Source organism: Salvelinus alpinus, chromosome 3 (genome assembly GCF_045679555.1).
Source record: "Salvelinus alpinus chromosome 3, SLU_Salpinus.1, whole genome shotgun sequence".
NCBI classification, from domain to species: Eukaryota; Metazoa; Chordata; class Actinopteri; order Salmoniformes; family Salmonidae; genus Salvelinus; species Salvelinus alpinus.
In genome coordinates this window covers 3,724,366-3,745,320 of record NC_092088.1, presented here as the reverse complement: position 1 = coordinate 3,745,320, position 20,955 = coordinate 3,724,366, and the positions used below count along the sequence as shown (strand labels likewise).

The 20,955-nt window shown below is 47.5% G+C and overlaps 1 protein-coding gene across 4 annotated transcripts in view; it reads right to left on the bottom strand.

Annotated features, from left to right (window-relative positions):
* heatr5b (HEAT repeat containing 5B) overlaps positions 1–20,955 on the bottom strand; it is an 88,160-nt gene that overhangs the window by 31,912 nt on the left and 35,293 nt on the right. For all 4 annotated transcript variants that reach the window (XM_071391301.1, XM_071391302.1, XM_071391303.1 and 1 more), the window contains exons 12-23: positions 16,401–16,512; positions 15,928–16,080; positions 14,967–15,066; positions 14,506–14,615; positions 14,162–14,325; positions 13,766–13,941; positions 9,858–9,963; positions 9,058–9,248; positions 7,796–7,955; positions 7,188–7,377; positions 1,465–1,634; positions 333–477 (exon numbers count right to left, since the gene is read on the bottom strand). In XM_071391301.1, coding sequence (XP_071247402.1) covers positions 333–477; positions 1,465–1,634; positions 7,188–7,377; positions 7,796–7,955; positions 9,058–9,248; positions 9,858–9,963; positions 13,766–13,941; positions 14,162–14,325; positions 14,506–14,615; positions 14,967–15,066; positions 15,928–16,080; positions 16,401–16,512 — 1,777 coding nt within the window. The remainder of the gene's footprint in view (positions 1–332; positions 478–1,464; positions 1,635–7,187; positions 7,378–7,795; positions 7,956–9,057; positions 9,249–9,857; positions 9,964–13,765; positions 13,942–14,161; positions 14,326–14,505; positions 14,616–14,966; positions 15,067–15,927; positions 16,081–16,400; positions 16,513–20,955) is intronic.

The window sequence follows — 20,955 nt, the reverse complement described above, 5'->3', positions numbered from 1 at the left end:
TGGTCTAGAGTCAGGCACGTCCCTGGTCTAGAGTCAGGCACGTCCCTGGTCTAGAGTCAGGCCCGTCCCTGGTCTAGAGTCAGGCCCGTCCCTGGTCTAGCGCCAGTTGCCCGTCCCTGGTCTAGCGCCAGTTGCCCGTCCCTGGTCTAGAGTCAGGCCCGTCCCTGGTCTAGAGTCAGGCCCGTCCCTGGTCTAGCGCCAGTTGCCCGTCCCTGGTCTAGAGTCAGGCACGTCCCTGGTCTAGAGTTAGGCCCGTCCCTGGTCTAGAGTTAGGCCCGTCCCTGGTCTAGAGTCAGGCCCGTCCCTGGTCTAGGGTCAGGCCCAATACTTACTGACAGTGGTTGAGTCCTTGCTCTCCTTGTTGCGGGCCAGACTCATGGCGTACTCACAGACCTCCGCAGCCTCTCTCTGGGCCAGCTGTCTCAGACAGGCCACCGCCGCACGGCGGAGCAACAGGTGAGAGCTACACAGGTGGACCTGAGGAAGGAACACACACAGGTCAACTACCACAACACACAGGTCACCTACCACAACACACACACGTCAACTACCAACTACCACAACACACACAAGTCAACTACCACAACACACACACACACAGCTCAACTACCACAACACGCACAAGTCAACTACCACAACACACACACACACGTCAACTACCACAACACACACACACACACACGTCAACTACCACAACACACACACACACACACGTCAACTACCACAACACACACACAAGTCAACTACCACAACACACACACACAAGTCAACTACCACAACACACACAAGTCAACTACCACAACACACACAAGTCAACTACCACAACACACACACAAGTCAACTACCACAACACACACAAGTCAACTACCACAACACACACACACAAGTCAACTACCACAACACACACAAGTCAACTACCACAACACACACAAGTCAACTACCACAACACACACAAGTCAACTACCACAACACACACAAGTCAACTACCACAACACACACACACACAAGTCAACTACCACAACACACACACACACACACACACACACAGCTCAACTACCTGCAAATGCAACTTAAGTGTCAATCACCACATGGATCTGCCTTTACAATCCTTGGGCAAACTAAGCCTTTTTTCGGGTCACCATTCTTTTAAAAACATTTTAGAGATGTGAAAGTATTTAGAAAAGATAATGGACCTATATAAAAGCTAGACAGTCAGGGAAATTTAAAAAAAATAACAAAAACAATGAATTTAGGAGTAAAGAAAACAGCATTAGCCATGGCAAAATGCATAGAACGGCAGGACATGGTCTGAAAGCTATAAAAGTTCCCTAAACGTCTCTCTACACCGCCGAGATGGAGACCTCTTCATCCGCACAGACGGGCCGAACGCCCCCTGCCACGCCCACCATCTAAGCCTGCATCATATAGCCCCCCCCCCCCCCCCCCCTTCTCAAACACACTTACACAGAGGCACGGCACCAGGCTGGAGAGGTTAACGTGGCGTGGGGCGAACATGTGCAGCTGCTGGAGACAGGATATGGCCGCTGCCTGCACCAGGGAGTCGCTGTGACCCTGCATGATGGCACAGCCCACCAGACATGACGAGCGGATAGTCGAGATGGTCGCTCCGTTACCTGGAGAGAGAGAGAGAGAGAGAGAGAGAGAGAGAGAGAGAGACAGAGACAGAGACAGAGACAGAGACAGAGACAGAGACAGAGACAGAGACAGAGAGAGAGAGAGAGACAGAGAGAGAGAGACAGAGAGAGAGAGACAGAGAGAGAGAGAGACAGAGAGAGAGAGACAGAGAGAGAGAGACAGAGATGAGGAAGAGAGACCAGCAGCACTGGTGTAAAGTCCTTCAGTAAAAATACTGACACCCAACAGTACTTAGCAGAACAGAAAGACGGTCTCATTCACACGCCTATCAAGACAACATCCCTGGTCATCTCTACTGATCTGTAGGACTCACTAAACACTGTTTGTAAATGATGGCTGTCTGTAAATGATGTCTGAGTGTTCCCCTGGCTATCTGTAAATGATGTCTAAGTGTTGGAGTGTTCCCCTGGCTATCTGTAATGATGTCTGAGTGTTCCCCTGGCTATCTGTAAATGATGTCTGAGTGTCGGAGTGTTCCCCTGGCTATCTGTAAATGATGTCTGAGTGTCGGAGTGTTCCCCTGGCTATCTGTAAATGATGTCTGAGTGTCGGAGTGTTCCCCTGGCTATCTGTAATGATGTCTGAGTGTTCCCCTGGCTATCTGTAAATGATGTCTGAGTGTCGGAGTGTTCCCCTGGCTATCTGTAATGATGTCTGAGTGTTGGAGTGTTCCCCTGGCTATCTGTAAATGATGTCTGAGTGTCGGAGTGTTCCCCTGGCTATCTGTAATGATGTCTGAGTGTTCCCCTGGCTATCTGTAAATGATGTCTGAGTGTCAGAGTGTTCCCCTGGCTATCTGTAATGATGTCTGAGTGTTGGAGTGTTCCCCTGGCTATCTGTAAATGATGTCTGAGTGTTGGAGTGTTCCCCTGGCTATCTGTAAATGATGTATGAGTGTTGGAGTGTTCCCCTTGCTATCTGTAATGATGTCTGAGTGTTCCCCTGGCTATCTGTAAATGATGTCTGAGTGTCGGAGTGTTCCCTTGGCTATCTGTAATGATGTCTGAGTGTTGGAGTGTTCCCCTGGCTGTCTGTAAATGATGTCTGAGTGTTGGAGTGTTCCCCTGGCTATCTGTAATGATGTCTGAGTGTTGGAGTGTTCCCCTGGCTATCTGTAAATGATGTCTGAGTGTTGGAGTGTTCCCCTGGCTATCTGTAAATGATGTCTGAGTGTTGGAGTGTTCCCCTGGCTATCTGTAATGATGTCTGAGTGTTCCCCTGGCTATCTGTAAATGATGTTGGAGTGTTCCCCTGGCTATCTGTAAATGATGTCTGAGTGTTCCCCTGGCTATCTGTAAATGATGTCTGAGTGTTCCCCTGGCTATCTGTAAATGATGTCTGAGTGTTCCCTGGCTATCTGTAAATGATGTCTGAGTGTTGGAGTGTTCCCCTGACTATCTGTAAATGATGTCTGAGTGTTGGAGTGTTCCCCTGGCTATCTGTAATGATGTCTGAGTGTTGGAGTGTTCCCCTGGCTATCTGTAAATGATGTCTGAGTGTTCCCCTGGCTATCTGTAAATGATGTCTGAGTGTTCCCCTGGCTATCTGTAAATGATGTCTGAGTGTTGGAGTGTTCCCCTGGCTATCTGTAAATGATGTCTGAGTGTTGGAGTGTTCCCCTGGCTATCTGTAAATTATGTCTGAGTGTTGGAGTGTTCCCCTGGCTATCTGTAATGATGTCTGAGTGTTGGAGTGTTCCCTGGCTCTCTGTAAATGATGTCTGAGTGTTCCCCTGGCTATCTGTAAATGATGTCTGGGTGTTGGAGTGTTCCCCTGACTATCTGTAAATGATGTCTGAGTGTTGGAGTGTTCCCCTGGCTATCTGTAATGATGTCTGAGTGTTCCCCTGGCTATCTGTAAATGATGTCTGAGTGTTTCCCTGGCTATCTGTAAATGATGTCTGAGTGTTCCCCTGGCTATCTGTAAATGATGTCTGAGTGTTGGAGTGTTCCCCTGGCTATCTGTAAATGATGTCTGAGTGTTGGAGTGTTCCCCTGGCTATCTGTAATGATGTCTGAGTGTTGGAGTGTTCCCCTGGCTATCTGTAAATGATGTCTAAGTGTTGGAGTGTTCCCCTGGCTATCTGTAAATGATGTCTGAGTGTTCCCCTGGCTATCTGTAAATGATGTCTGAGTGTTGGAGTGTTCCCCTGGCTATCTGTACATGATGTCTGCGTGTTGGAGTGTTCCCCTGGCTATCTGTAAATTATGTCTGGGTGTTGGAGTGTTGCCCCTGGCTATCTGTAAATTATGTCTGAGTGTTGGAGTGTTCCCCTGGCTATCTGTAAATGATGTCTGAGTGTTCCCCTGGCTATCTGTAAATGATGTCTGAGTGTTGGAGTGTTCCCCTGGCTATCTGTAAATGATGTCTGAGTGTTCCCCTGGCTATCTGTACATGATGTCTGCGTGTTGGAGTGTTCCCCTGGCTATCTGTAAATTATGTCTGGGTGTTGGAGTGTTGCCCCTGGCTATCTGTAAATGATGTCTGGGTGTTGGAGTGTTCCCCTGGCTATCTGTAAATTATGTCTGAGTGTTGGAGTGTTCCCCTGGCTATCTGTAAATGATGTCTGGGTGTAGAGAGTGTTCCCCTGGCTATCTGTAAATGATGTCTGACTGTTGGAGTGTTCCCCTGGCTATCTGTAAATGATGTCTGAGTGTTGGAGTGTTACCCTGACTATCTGTAAATGATGTCTGAGTGTTGGAGTGTTACCCTGACTATCTGTAAATGATGTCTGAGTGTTCCCCTGGCTATCTGTAAATGATGTCTGAGTGTTGGAGTGTTCCCCTGGCTATCTGTAATGATGTCTGAGTGTTGGAGTGTTCCCCTGGCTATCTGTAAATGATGTCTGAGTGTTCCCCTGGCTATCTGTAAATGATGTCTGAGTGTTGGAGTGTTCCCCTGGCTATCTGTACATGATGTCTGCGTGTTGGAGTGTTCCCCTGGCTATCTGTAAATTATGTCTGGGTGTTGGAGTGTTGCCCCTGGCTATCTGTAAATGATGTCTGAGTGTTGGAGTGTTCCCCTGGCTATCTGTAAATGATGTCTGAGTGTTGGAGTGTTCCCCTGGCTATCTGTAAATGATGTCTGAGTGTTCCCCTGGCTATCTGTAAATGATGTCTGAGTGTTGGAGTGTTCCCCTGGCTATCTGTACATGATGTCTGCGTGTTGGAGTGTTCCCCTGGCTATCTGTAAATTATGTCTGGGTGTTGGAGTGTTGCCCCTGGCTATCTGTAAATGATGTCTGGGTGTTGGAGTGTTCCCCTGGCTATCTGTAAATGATGTCTGAGTGTTGGAGTGTTCCCCTGGCTATCTGTAAATGATGTCTGGGTGTAGAGAGTGTTCCCCTGGCTATCTGTAAATGATGTCTGACTGTTGGAGTGTTCCCCTGGCTATCTGTAAATGATGTCTGAGTGTTGGAGTGTTACCCTGACTATCTGTAAATGATGTCTGAGTGTTGGAGTGTTATCCTGACTATCTGTAAATGATGTCTGAGTGTTCCCCTGGCTATCTGTAAATGATGTCTGAGTGTTGGAGTGTTCCCCTGGCTATCTGTAATGATGTCTGAGTGTTGGAGTGTTCCCCTGGCTATCTGTAAATGATGTCTGAGTGTTGGAGTGTTCCCCTGGCTATCTGTAAATGATGTCTGAGTGTTGGAGTGTTCCCCTGGCTATCTGTAAATTATGTCTGAGTGTTGGAGTGTTCCCCTGGCTATCTGTAAATGATGTCTGAGTGTTCCCCTGGCTATCTGTAAATGATGTCTGAGTGTTCCCCTGGCTATCTGTAAATGATGTCTGAGTGTTGGAGTGTTCCCCTGGCTATCTGTAATGATGTCTGAGTGTTGGAGTGTTCCCCTGGCTATCTGTAAATGATGTCTGAGTGTTGGAGTGTTCCCCTGGCTATCTGTAAATGATGTCTGAGTGTTGGAGTGTTCCCCTGGCTATCTGTAAATGATGTCTGAGTGTTCCCCTGGCTATCTGTAAATGATGTCTGAGTGTTGGAGTGTTCCCCTGGCTATCTGTAAATGATGTCTGAGTGTTCCCCTGGCTATCTGTACATGATGTCTGCGTGTTGGAGTGTTCCCCTGGCTATCTGTAAATTATGTCTGGGTGTTGGAGTGTTGCCCCTGGCTATCTGTAAATGATGTCTGGGTGTAGAGAGTGTTCCCCTGGCTATCTGTAAATGATGTCTGACTGTTGGAGTGTTCCCCTGGCTATCTGTAAATGATGTCTGAGTGTTGGAGTGTTACCCTGACTATCTGTAAATGATGTCTGAGTGTTGGAGTGTTACCCTGACTATCTGTAAATGATGTCTGAGTGTTCCCCTGGCTATCTGTAAATGATGTCTGAGTGTTGGAGTGTTCCCCTGGCTATCTGTAAATGATGTCTGAGTGTTGGAGTGTTCCCCTGGCTATCTGTACATGATGTCTGCGTGTTGGAGTGTTCCCCTGGCTATCTGTAAATGATGTCTGAGTGTTGGAGTGTTCCCCTGGCTATCTGTAAATGATGTCTGGGTGTAGAGTGTTCCCCTGGCTATCTGTAAATGATGTCTGAGTGTTGGAGTGTTACCCTGACTATCTGTAAATGATGTCTGAGTGTTGGAGTGTTACCCTGACTATCTGTAAATGATGTCTGAGTGTTCCCCTGGCTATCTGTAAATGATGTCTGAGTGTTGGAGTGTTCCCCTGGCTATCTGTAATGATGTCTGAGTGTTGGAGTGTTCCCCTGGCTATCTGTAATGATGTCTGAGTGTTGGAGTGTTCCCCTGGCTATCTGTAAATGATGTCTGAGTGTTGGAGTGTTCCCCTGGCTATCTGTAAATGATGTCTGAGTGTTGGAGTGTTCCCCTGGCTATCTGTAAATGATGTCTGAGTGTTGGAGTGTTCCCCTGGCTATCTGTAAATGATGTCTGAGTGTTGGAGTGTTATCCTGGCTATCTGTAAATGATGTCTGAGTGTTGGAGTGTTATCCTGGCTATCTGTAAATGATGTCTGAGTGTTGGAGTGTTCCCCTGGCTATCTGTAAATGATGTCTGAGTGTTGGAGTGTTCCCCTGGCTATCTGTAAATGATGTCTGAGTGTTCCCCTGGCTATCTGTAAATGATGTCTGAGTGTTCCCCTGGCTATCTGTAAATGATGTAAAAAAACAAGAAAATGGTGCTGTCTAGTTTGCCTAATACAAGCAATTTGAAATAATGTATACTTTTACTTTTAATACGTATATTTTAGCAATTAAATGTACTAGTGATATTTAAGTATATTTAAAACCAAATACTTTTAGACTTTTACTCAAGTAGTATTTTACTGTCTGACTTTTACATTCACTTGAGTAATTTTCCATTAACGTTATCTTTACTTTTTCCACCACTGATTAACAGTCAAAGTAAAGTTGTAATCTGTAAAGACCACATTCATGACTTCTCTGTACATATGTAGGAGCAGTATACTGCCATCTGCTGGCACATCAATGCTTTTAGAGACAATCGTAGCCAGCCTTGACGTTAGACATGGTAGTCTTGTTGTAATTGATAATTACCCTGTAGCTCGGGTCCGACGGTGGTGATGAGCGCCCCCAGGCATCGTCCCAGACACTGGTGTACCTCAGTGTGTGACGGGGGGACGGTTAGGAGCAGGGTCAGGACCAGGGAAAGGGTGGGCTCCACATAACCTCGATACATAGGACCACTGGAGTCTACGATGAGAGCCAAGGAGTGGAGGGCCCACGTCTGGAGAGACAGAGAGGTCACAGATCAAAACGCTTACAGTGTATGGAGGAACTAAACATTGGGGCCAGTTTCCCAGATACAGAATAAGGACATGGACTAAAAACCAAACTCAATTGAGAATCAAATTAAACTGTTTTTTAAAATCTAGGATTTGGCTTAATCTGTGTCTGGGAAACTGGCCCACTACACTTCTCCAAACTCCAAGCCAGACTTGTATTAGGGAAGGGAGCTGTCTTCGTGAAGCAGGTTGTGTACAGATTCTCTACCATTTAATAATAGTGGGAAAGTCCCTTCTGCCAAAGTTTACAGCAGGATTACGCTTTTAAAATCACTACAGCGAATGTACAAGTACACACGTCGGGAGAAGAGTGGCGAATCAGGACGCAGCCCGAAACTCACCTGTCCACTGTTCACTCACCTGCACCTCGTGGGAGGTTCCATCCTGGGCTAGGGCCAATAGGATGCTGACGCTAGTTTTGAGGTGCTGTCCTGAACCAATCCCTCCTACGTATCTGTGCAGACAGCCCAGAGCCAGGGAGTGGCCTGTTCTGGAGACCACGTCACGGGCTGACCTCAGTCTGGAGGGGGGAGAGGAGAGGAGGAGGAGGGGGAGAGGAGGGGGGAGGGGAGAGGAGGGGGACGTTAACACGTTAAATACGAGGGTTAAGAGAAAATAACACGAGGTCAAGCAGGTCAAGAGAGAGAGAGCGATCTCAGAGAGGAAAGTCCCTGTAGCACATGAAGCTAGATAGAGATAGAGATGACTAACAACAGACAGGTCGTACTTGTCAAAGCTGTACTGGGCCACATGAAGCTAGATAGAGATAGAGATGACTAACAACAGACAGGTCGTACTTGTCAAAGCTGTACTGGGCCACATGAAGCTAGATAGAGATAGAGATGACTAACAGACGGGTCGTACTTGTCAAAGCTGTACTGGGCCACATGAAGCTAGATAGAGATAGAGATGACTAACAACAGACAGGTCGTACTTGTCAAAGCTGTACTGGGACACATGAAGCTAGATAGAGATAGAGATGACTAACAACAGACGGGTCGTACTTGTCAAAGCTGTACTGGGACACATGAAGCTAGATAGAGATAGAGATGACTAACAGACGGGTCGTACTTGTCAAAGCTGTACTGGGACACATGAAGCTAGATAGAGATAGAGATGACTAACAACAGACAGGTCGTACTTGTCAAAGCTGTACTGGGACACATGAAGCTAGATAGAGATAGAGATGACTAACAGACGGGTCGTACTTGTCAAAGCTGTACTGGGCCACATGAAGCTAGATAGAGATAGAGATGACTAACAGACGGGTCGTACTTGTCAAAGCTGTACTGGGCCACATGAAGCTAGATAGAGATAGAGATGACTAACAGACGGGTCGTACTTGTCAAAGCTGTACTGGGACACATGAAGCTAGATAGAGATAGAGATGACTAACAACAGACAGGTCGTACTTGTCAAAGCTGTACTGGGCCACATGAAGCTAGATAGAGATAGAGATGACTAACAACAGACAGGTCGTACTTGTCAAAGCTGTACTGGGACACATGAAGCTAGATAGAGATAGAGATGACTAACAACAGACAGGTCGTACTTGTCAAAGCTGTACTGGGACACATGAAGCTAGATAGAGATAGAGATGACTAACAACAGACAGGTCGTACTTGTCAAAGCTGTACTGGGCCATGCGGGCAATGAAGGTGGCCTCGGCCACCACCTGAGCCATCCTTCCCAAGGCCTCCCCGGCAGCACAGCGTAGGATGGGGTTTGGGTTGTCCAGAGCGCCCATCACCAGCGCCAGGGCGGATTTACGAACCTCTTCAGGACCCAGGGTGGACTTGTTCTCTGCCAGACCCTACAGGGAGGAGAGAAGATTGGCTGGTTCATTGGGGAAGAGAGGACAGGATATATAGCAGGGCCACTTCTGGACGGTTTCTCTCCAGGAAGAGGGTTGGAGTTAAAACCTACAGGAGGGTCTCTCTCCAGGAACAGGGTTGGAGTTAAAACCTACAGGAGGGTTTCTCTCCAGGAACAGGGTTGGAGTTAAAACCTCCAGGAGGGTCTCTCTCCAGGAACAGGGTTGGAGTTAAAACCTACAGGAGGGTCTCTCTCCAGGAACAGGGTTGGAGTCAAAACCATCCAGGAGGGTCTCTCTCTAGGAACAGAGTTGGAGTTAAAACCTACAGGAGGGTCTCTCTCCAGGAACAGGGTTGGAGTTAAAACCTCCAGGAGGGTCTCTCTCCAGGAACAGGGTTGGAGTTAAAACCTCCAGGAGGGTATCTCTCCAGGAACAGGGTTGGAGTCAAAACCGTCCAGGAGGGTCTCTCTCCCTGATACCAAATACAGACAGTCCAATGTGCTCCCATCTCATATTCATTCCAAGAGTAAGCTGCCACTCCTGGAAAGGCTTTGTGTTCAGGAGGTGGAACTTTAACAGCAGGTTGTATATGTTAAAAGGCCTCACCTTGAGGGCGCTCAGTACGGCGGTGAAGATATTGAGCTGGACAGCCTGCTGTCTGACCCCCTTGGCCTGTTTAATACACTCTGCAAAGTGGTCCAGCATCTGCAGCCTAACAGACAAATGTGAGAGATTAAAACAAAACAGTTTCCCAAACCTCTCCTGAAGTACCCCCCGGCCAGTCCCCCTGTTTGTAGTTCCCCAAACCTCTCCTGAAGTACCCCCCGGCCAGTCCCCCTGTTTGTAGTTCCCCAAACATCTCCTGAAGTACCCCCGGCCAGTCCCCCTGTTTGTAGTTCCCCAAACCTCTCCTGAAGTACCCCCCGGCCAGTCCCCCTGTTTAACATCTAGTTCCCCAAACCTCTCCTGAAAGACCCCCGGCCAGTCCCCCTGTTTAACATCTAGTTCCCCAAACCTCTCCTGGAGTACCCCCCGGCCAGTCCCCCTGTTTAACATCTAGTTCCCCAAACCTCTCCTGAAGTACCCCCCGGCCAGTCCCCCTGTTTAACATCTAGTTCCCCAAACCTCTCCTGAAGGACCCCCCGGCCAGTCCCCCTGTTTAACATCTAGTTCCCCAAACCTCTCCTGAAGTACCCCCGGTCAGTCCCCCTGTTTGTAGTTCCCCAAACCTCTCCTGAAGTACCCCCCGGCCAGTCCCCCTGTTTAACATCTAGTTCCCCAAACCTCTCCTGAAGTACCCCCCGGCCAGTCCCCCTGTTTAACATCTAGTTCCCCAAACCTCTCCTGAAGTACCCCCAGGCCAGTCCCCCTGTTTAACATCTAGTTCCCCAAACCTCTCCTGAAGTACCCCCCGGCCAGTCCCCCTGTTTAACATCTAGTTCCCCAAACCTCTCCTGAAGGACCCCCCGGCCAGTCCCCCTGTTTAACATCTAGTTCCCCAAACCTCTCCTGAAGTACCCCCGGTCAGTCCCCCTGTTTGTAGTTCCCCAAACCTCTCCTGAAGTACCCCCCGGCCAGTCCCCCTGTTTAACATCTAGTTCCCCAAACCTCTCCTGAAGTACCCCCGGTCAGTCCCCCTGTTTGTAGTTCCCCAAACCTCTCCTGAAGTACCCCCCGGCCAGTCCCCCTGTTTAACATCTAGTTCCCCAAACCTCTCCTGAAGTACCCCCCGGCCAGTCCCCCTGTTTAACATCTAGTTCCCCAAACATCTCCTGAAGTACCCCCAGGCCAGTCCCCCTGTTTGTAGTTCCCCAAACCTCTCCTGAAGTACCCCCAGGCCAGTCCCCCTGTTTGTAGTTCCCCAAACCTCTCCTGAAGTACCCCCAGGCCAGTCCCCCTGTTTGTAGTTCCCCAAACCTCTCCTGAAGTACCCACCGGCCAGTCCCCCTGTTTAACATCTAGTTCCCCAAACCTCTCCTGAAGGACCCACCGGCCAGTCCCCCTGTTTAACATCTAGTTCCCCAAACCTCTCCTGAAGGACCCACCGGCCAGTCCCCCTGTTTAACATCTAGTTCCCCAAACCTCTCCTGAAGTACCCCCAGGCCAGTCCCCCTGTTTGTAGTTCCCCAAACCTCTCCTGAAGTACCCCCCGGCCAGTCCCCCTGTTTGTAGTTCCCCAAACCTCTCCTGAAGTACCCCCAGGCCAGTCCCCCTGTTTGTAGTTCCCCAAACCTCTCCTGAAGTACCCCCCGGCCAGTCCCCCTGTTTAACATCTAGTTCCCCAAACCTCTCCTGAAGGACCCCCCGGCCAGTCCCCCTGTTTAACATCTAGTTCCCCAAACCTCTCCTGAAGTACCCCCGGTCAGTCCCCCTGTTTGTAGTTCCCCAAACCTCTCCTGAAGTACCCCCCGGCCAGTCCCCCTGTTTAACATCTAGTTCCCCAAACCTCTCCTGAAGTACCCCCGGTCAGTCCCCCTGTTTGTAGTTCCCCAAACCTCTCCTGAAGTACCCCCCGGCCAGTCCCCCTGTTTAACATCTAGTTCCCCAAACCTCTCCTGAAGTACCCCCCGGCCAGTCCCCCTGTTTAACATCTAGTTCCCCAAACATCTCCTGAAGTACCCCCAGGCCAGTCCCCCTGTTTGTAGTTCCCCAAACCTCTCCTGAAGTACCCCCAGGCCAGTCCCCCTGTTTGTAGTTCCCCAAACCTCTCCTGAAGTACCCCCAGGCCAGTCCCCCTGTTTGTAGTTCCCCAAACCTCTCCTGAAGTACCCCCAGGCCAGTCCCCCTGTTTGTAGTTCCCCAAACCTCTCCTGAAGTACCCACCGGCCAGTCCCCCTGTTTAACATCTAGTTCCCCAAACCTCTCCTGAAGGACCCACCGGCCAGTCCCCCTGTTTAACATCTAGTTCCCCAAACCTCTCCTGAAGGACCCACCGGCCAGTCCCCCTGTTTAACATCTAGTTCCCCAAACCTCTCCTGAAGTACCCCCAGGCCAGTCCCCCTGTTTGTAGTTCCCCAAACCTCTCCTGAAGTACCCCCGGTCAGTCCCCCTGTTTGTAGTTCCCCAAACCTCTCCTGAAGTACCCCCCGGCCAGTCCCCCTGTTTAACATCTAGTTCCCCAAACCTCTCCTGAAGGACCCACCGGTCAGTCCCCCTGTTTCTAGTTCCCCAAACCTCTCCTGAAGTACCCCCCGGCCAGTCCCCCTGTTTAACATCTAGTTCCCCAAACCTCTCCTGAAGGACCCACCGGTCAGTCCCCCTGTTTCTAGTTCCCCAAACCTCTCCTGAAGTACCCCCGGCCAGTCCCCCTGTTTGTAGTTCCCCAAACCTCTCCTGAAGTACCCCCCGGCCAGTCCCCCTGTTTAACATCTAGTTCCCCAAACCTCTCCTGAAGGACCCACCGGTCAGTCCCCCTGTTTCTAGTTCCCCAAACCTCTCCTGAAGTACCCCCCGGCCAGTCCCCCTGTTTAACATCTAGTTCCCCAAACCTCTCCTGAAGGACCCACCGGTCAGTCCCCCTGTTTCTAGTTCCCCAAACCTCTCCTGAAGTACCCCCCGGCCAGTCCCCCTGTTTGTCTAGTTCCCCAAACCTCTCCTGAAGTACCCCCCGGCCAGTCCCCCCTGTTTGACACCATCTAGAAGCAGCATAGCTGATTCAACTACTGAAGACCTGGACACCTATGAAGACTGAGACAAACAATATTAGATTCTACTAGGAATGTCAAGTGTCAGTGGACTAGGTCTCTGACCTGTGTTAGGGGTCAGGGGTCAGAGTTAGGACTGACAGGTAGTCTCTGACCTGTGTTAGGGGTCAGGGGTCAGAGTTAGGACTGACAGGTAGTCTCTGACCTGTGTTTAAAGGAGACATAAGGGAACACCACTCCGAACAGAGCGACGGAGGGTTAGGGGTCAGGGGTCAGAGTTAGGACTGACAGGTAGCCTCACCTGTGTTTAAAGGAGACATGAGGGAACACCACCCCGAACAGAGCGACGGAGGGTTAGGGGTCAGGGGTCAGAGTTAGGACTGACAGGTAGCCTCACCTGTGTTTAAAGGAGACATGAGGGAACACCACCCCGAACAGAGCGACGGAGGGTTAGGGGTCAGGGGTCAGAGTTAGGACTGACAGGTAGCCTCACCTGTGTTTAAAGGAGACATGAGGGAACACCACTCTGAACAGAGCGATGGAGGGTTAGGGGTCAGGGGTCAGAGTTAGGACTGACAGGTAGCCTCACCTGTGTTTAAAGGAGACATGAGGGAACACCACTCTGAACAGAGCGACGGAGGGTTAGGGGTCAGGGGTCAGAGTCAGGACTGACAGGTAGCCTCACCTGTGTTTAAAGGAGACATGAGGGAACACCACCCCGAACAGAGCGACGGAGGGTTAGGGGTCAGGGGTCAGAGTTAGGACTGACAGGTAGCCTCACCTGTGTTTAAAGGAGACATGAGGGAACACCACCCCGAACAGAGCGACGGAGGGTCAGGGGTCAGAGTTAGGACTGACAGGTAGCCTCACCTGTGTTTAAAGGAGACATGAGGGAACACCACCCCGAACAGAGCGACGGAGGCGTCGATGACAGAAACGCCGAGGGGGAGGGGTCCAGGCATGGCCTCGCCCATCGGTACCCTCAGGTAGATGGAGGAGGGGTCGTGTTCTAGAGCGCCACTGCCTGACGCACTGTTGGGCTGGAGCTACACACACACACACAATTAACAAAAGCAGGGGGTCTATTCAGTGATGTGAAACGTTCTGACAGATAGAAATAGAATAAAACAGATCGGACACGATTCTAGCTGACAGAAAACCAGGAGGTTCTACAAAATGTATTTCTAGGTGAACATTGTGTCAACGTTGCATCCGCTTGGAGCCATCATTTACCGTAACCTCTAACCTTTACAGTAGGTCAGTTACCTGGTCCTCGATGGACTTGTGGTCAGTCTCCTGTAGCCAGGACCCCATCAGAACACTGTCGTCATAGTGACAGAGGGAGCGTAGCAACGAGGTGGTCGTGTTGGCCGAGTTATCAGTCAGAGTGAACTCCGCCACCAGCTCTCTCAGCAGGGCATTGAAACTACCTACAGAGGAGAGATGGGAAGGTAAGGGGCAACTTCCCGGACACAGATTGAACATGTGCTTTGTGCTCCAGGACTAGGCTTACATCAGGGTGCGCTAAACGAGCCCTATACGACTAACAACAGCAGTGGTTGGATCGAAGCCTAATTAAAGAGAGTGATAATATTTCCTCCAGTCGGTACCTTCGTATGTCTTCGGGGGCAGTAGAGCCAAGATGTCATAGAGTCTCAGCCTCACCATGGCTGCACTGGCCTTCAGATGGGTGCCATGCACCTTGATGACCGACGGGACACTGAGGATAAACAACAACAACATAATAAACAACATAATAAACAACAACAACATAATAAACAACATAATAAACAACAATAAACAGCATAATAAACAACAACATAATAAACATAATAAAAAACAACATAAACAACAACATAATAAACAACAAACAACATAAACTACATAAACCACAAACAACAACATAATAAACAACATCATAATAAACAGAAACATAATAAACATAAAACAACAAACCACACCAACAAACATAATAAACAACAACATAATAAACAACACCACCATAAACAACAATAACAACAAGTCCGGAGGGGAGGGGCCCCCCCAGGTCAGTCAAATCAATCATACTCACTGTGACATCATGGTCATGGCGCACTCTATTGGTGTCATCAGCCTGCGGATTACATCCTCTGTCAGCAGCTCAGGACAATGGGCCACAAAGCTACGCATGGCTTGAGGAGGAGAGAGGGAGGAGAGGAGGAGGGGGAGGGAAGAGAGGAGGAGGGAGTAGGGGGGAGAGGAGGAGAGAGGAGAGAGGGAGGCAGTAGGGGGGAGAGAGGGAGGAGGGGGGAGGAGGGGAGGGAAGAGAGGAGGAGGGAGTAGCGGGGAGAGGAGGGAGAGAGGGGGAGGAGGGAGGAGATGAGGAGGGGGGAGAGAGGAGAGGAGAGAGAGGAGGGGGAGAGAGGAGGGGGGAGAGAGGAGAGGAGAGAGAGAGGAGGGGGGAGAGGAGGAGAGGGGAGAGGGGAGGGGGAGAGGAGGAGAGGGGAGAGGGGAGAGGAGAGAGAGAGGAGGGGGGAGAGGAGGAGAGGGGAGAGGAGGAGAAAGAGAGGAGGGGGAGAGGAGGAGAGAGAGGAGGGGGGAGAGGAGGAGAGAGAGAGGAGGGGGGAGAGGAGGAGAGAGAGAGAGGAGGGGGGAGAGGAGGAGAGAGAGAGGGGAGGAGGAGGGAGAGAGGGAGGAGGGGGGAGGAGAGAGAGGATGGGGAGGAGGAGAGAGAGAGGATGGGGAGGAGGAGAGAGAGGGAGGAGGGGGGGAGGAGGAGGGAGAGAGAGAGGAGGAGGGAGAGAGAGACAGGGAGGGGGGGGGAGAAGGAGGAAGAGAGAGAGAGGGAGGAGGGGTGGAGAAGGAGGAAGAGAGAGAGAGGGAGGAGGGGTGGAGGAGAAGAGAGAGAGGGAGGAGAGAGAGGGAGGAGCGGGGAGGAGAGGAGGAGAGAGGAGAAGAGAGAGGGAGGGGTATATTTTAGATTTGAGCAAAACTCCTTGGCATCCAGGGTGACAGCCACACATCACTGTACTGAAGAGCAGGCGTCTCCCTACCACAGAGCGCCCCAGCACGCCCCTCCAGCGTAACCTGCCAGGTGAAGCTGTCTCCTCGAGCCTTCTCTGCCTCCATCTCTTTCTGGGAGCGGGGGAACACGTTCCTCCACAGCAGCAGCATCTTGGGAAGGTGATAGCGGACCAGGGACGGGCCTGGACACAACGTGATGTTCACAAATAAGCAGTGTTAGGACAGGGCTGAAGACCAAACACGTTGTCGTGTCGGACCAATACACCCTGTGAAGAACGTTAAAACACTCTAGACTGCGTTAGCTGACTGGAAGTAATGAAGTACGCCACAGAGATTAGAGTAGCTGAAAAACCCAGCTAAATGTAAGGAGACTGACAGAACAGTGAACATGTAGGGGCCAACTGGGGACAGCATAGGGCCTCAGACTGGGTCAACAGTGCTAGGGGTTAGGGGGTTAGGGGGTAGGTTAGGGGTTAGGGGTAGTAGTAGGGAACTAACTCACCCAGAGACATCAGTGCTCCCAGCAACAGCCATCCAGCCTGGGTTCTCTGCAGAGAAAGACGGCTGTTCTGGGCTGCTGTACGGAGCAGGTCCTCAGCTATGCTGACCACCAGCTAGAACAGAGAGATTACAGAGTATAGAACACCAGCTAGAACAGAGAGAGATTATAGATTATATAACACCAGCTAGAACAGAGAGATTATAGAGTATATAACACCAGCTAGAACAGAGAGAACAGAGAGATTATAGAGTATATAACACCAGCTAGAACAGAGAGATTATAGAGTATATAACACCAGCTAGAACAGAGAGAGATTATAGAGTATATAACACCAGCTAGAACAGAGAGATTATAGAGTATATAACACCAGCTAGAACAGAGAGATTATAGAGTATATAACACCAGCTAGAACAGAGAGAGATTACAGAGTATATAACACCAGCTAGAACAGAGAGAACAGAGAGATTATAGAGTATATAACACCAGCTAGAACAGAGAGAACAGAGAGATTATAGAGTATATAACACCAGCTAGAACAGAGAGAACAGAGAGATTATAGAGTATATAACACCAGCTAGAACAGAGAGAGATTAGAGTATATAACACCAGCTGGAACAGAGAGATTATAGAGTATATAACACCAGCTAGAACAGAGAGAGATTAGAGTATATAACACCAGCTGGAACAGAGAGATTATAGAGTATATAACACCAGCTGGAACAGAGAGATTATAGAGTATATAACACCAGCTAGAACAGAGAGAGATTAGAGTATATAACACCAGCTGGAACAGAGAGATTATAGAGTATATAACACCAGCTGGAACAGAGAGATTATAGAGTATATAACACCAGCTAGAACAGAGAGAACAGAGAGATTATAGAGTATATAACACCAGCTAGAACAGAGAGAGATTAGAGTATATAACACCAGCTGGAACAGAGAGATTATAGAGTATATAACACCAGCTAGAACAGAGAGATTATAGAGTATATAACACCAGCTAGAACAGAGAGAGATTAGAGTATATAACACCAGCTGGAACAGAGAGATTATAGAGTATATAACACCAGCTGGAACAGAGAGATTATAGAGTATATAACACCAGCTAGAACAGAGAGAGATTAGAGTATATAACACCAGCTGGAACAGAGAGATTATAGAGTATATAACACCAGCTGGAACAGAGAGATTATAGAGTATATAACACCAGCTAGAACAGAGAGAGATTAGAGTATATAACACCAGCTGGAACAGAGAGATTATAGAGTATATAACACCAGCTAGAACAGATAGATTATAGAGTATATAACACCAGCTAGAACAGAGAGATTATAGAGTATATAACACCAGCTAGAACAGAGAGAACAGAGAGAGAGATTATAGATTATATAACACCAGCTAGAACAGAGAGATTATAGAGTATATAACACCAGCTGGAACAGAGAGAGATTATAGAGTATATAACACCAGCTGGAACAGAGAGAGATTATAGATTATATAACACCAGCTAGAACAGAGAGATTATAGAGTATATAACACCAGCTAGAACAGAGAGAACAGAGAGAGAGATTATAGATTATATAACACCAGCTAGAACAGAGACATCTTGGGGGGGGGTTCACTGTCAAAAATCACACTTCTTTGTTGTTGTTGAAAAAACAACAAAATTGGATAAACCAAGTCCACAACAAAGCTTAAAACAAAATCAGGAGACCACTTTTGATGGTCTGAAACAAATGAGACATGTGAATGTTTTGGTGTAGTTCCCCTTTAATTCCAGTATTCACATAGCAAGAGGCTGTTGTTTATCAGTGTCTCTGTAGTGGTGGGGTTTACACAACAAATACCCGATGGATTGAATCAATGAATCATGATAATCAATCTGCCAGGTATGCGTAGGCTACTAAGTAGTTAACAATTAACTCAGAAGGTTTTTTGGGGAAGTCTTTCCACTACCAGCATATTTTTCATTAGCATCATCGCTAACGGTTACCGGTAGAGTCGCGCACCACATCAGGACCCGACTGCCATACGTGACTAAAATATACCTTAAATAGAAAGTTACTCAAGTAAAAGTGAATGTTACACAGTAAAATACTACCTGAGTAAAAGTCTAAAAGTAGTTGGTTTTAAATATACTTAAGTATTAAAAGTAAACATATAAATCATTTCAAATTCCTTCTATTATGCAAACTAGACGGCGCCATTTCATTTTTTTATTTATATATATTTTTTTTACCCCCTTTTCTCCCCAATTTTCGTGGTAACCAATCGCTAGTAATTACTATCTTGTCTCATCGCTACAACTCCCGTACGGGCTCGGGAGAGACGAAGGTCGAAAGCCATGCGTCCTCCGAAACACAACCCAACCAAGCCGCATTGCTTCTTAACACAGCGCGCCTCCAACCCGGAAGCCAGCCGCACCAATGTGTCGGAGGAAACACCGTACACTGCATTACTCAAAATGTAATGAGTACTTTTGGATGTGAGGGAAAATGTATGGAGTAAAAAGTACATTATTTAGGTCAATACATTTAGTTGATTCCCTACTAAGGTCAATTCATTTAGTCGATTCCCTACTAAGGTCAATACATTTAGTTGATTCCCTACTAAGGTCAATACATTTAGTCGATTCCCTACTAAGGTCAATTCATTTAGTCGATTCCCTACTAAGGTCAATACATTTAGTCGATTCCCTACTAAGGTCAATACATTTAGTCGATTCCCTACTAAGGTCAATTCATTTAGTCGATTCCCTACTAAGGTCAATACATTTAGTTGATTCCCTACTAAGGTCAATTCATTTAGTCGATTCCCTACTAAGGTCAATACATTTAGTCGATTCCCTACTAAGGTCAATACATTTAGTCGATTCCCTACTAAGGTCAATACATTTAGTCGATTCCCTACTAAGGTCAATTCATTTAGTCGATTCCCTACTAAGGTCAATTCATTTAGTCGATTCCCTACTAAGGTCAATTCATTTAGTCGATTCCCTACTAAGGTCAATTCATTTAGTCGATTCCCTACTAAGGTCAATACATTTAGTCGATTCCCTACTAAGGTCAATACATTTAGTCGATTCCCTACTAAGGTCAATTCATTTAGTCGATTCCCTACTAAGGTCAATACATTTAGTCGATTCCCTACTAAGGTCAATACATTTAGTCGATTCCCTACTAAGGTCAATTCATTTAGTCGATTCCCTACTAAGGTCAATACATTTAGTCGATTCCCTACTAAGGTCAATACATTTAGTCGATTCCCTATTAAGGTCAATACATTTAGTCGATTCCCTACTAAGGTCAATACATTTAGTCGATTCCCTACTAAGGTCAATACATTTAGTCGATTCCCTACTAAGGTCAATTCATTTAGTCGATTCCCTACTAAGGTCAATTCATTTAGTCGATTCCCTACTAAGGTCAATACATTTAGTCGATTCCCTACTAAGGTCAATACATTTAGTCGATTCCCTACTAAGGTCAATACATTTAGTTGATTCCCTACTAAGGTCAATTCATTTAGTTGATTCCCTATTAAGGTCAATACATTTAGTTGATTCCCTACTAAGGTCAATTCATTTAGTTGATTCCCTATTAAGGTCAATACATTTAGTCGATTCCCTACTAAGGTCAATTCATTTAGTCGATTCCCTACTAAGGTCAATACATTTAGTCGATTCCCTACTAAGGTCAATACATTTAGTCGATTCCCTACTAAGGTCAATACATTTAGTTGATTCCCTACTAAGGTCAATTCATTTAGTTGATTCCCTACTAAGGTCAATTCATTTAGTTGATTCCCTACTAAGGTCAATTCATTTAGTTGATTCCCTACTAAGGTCAATACATTTAGTTGATTCCCTCCCTACTAAGGTCAATACATTTAGTTGATTCCCTACTAAGGTCAATTCATTTAGTTGATTCCCTACTAAGGTCAATTCATTTAGTTGATTCCCTACTAAGGTCAATTCATTTAGTTGATTCCCTACTAAGGTCAATTCATTTAGTTGATTCCCTACTAAGGTCAATACATTTAGTTGATTCCCTCCCTACTAAGGTCAATACATTTAGTTGATTCCCTACTAAGGTCAATTCATTTAGTTGATTCCCTACTAAGGTCAATACATTTAGGTGATTCCCTCCCTACTAAGGTCAATACATTTAGGTGATTCCCTCCCTACTAAGGTCAATACATTTAGTTGATTCCCTACTAAGGTCAATTCATTTAGTTGATTCCCTACTAAGGTCAATTCATTTAGTTGATTCCCTACTAAGGTCAATACATTTAGTCGATTCCCTACTAAGGTCAATACATTTAGTTGATTCCCTACTAAGGTCAATTCATTTAGGTGATTCCCTCCCTACTAAGGTCAATACATTTAGTTGATTCCCTACTAAGGTCAATTCATTTAGTTGATTCCCTACTAAGGTCAATTCATTTAGTTGATTCCCTACTAAGGTCAATACATTTAGTCGATTCCCTACTAAGGTCAATACATTTAGTTGATTCCCTACTAAGGTCAATTCATTTAGTTGATTCCCTCCCT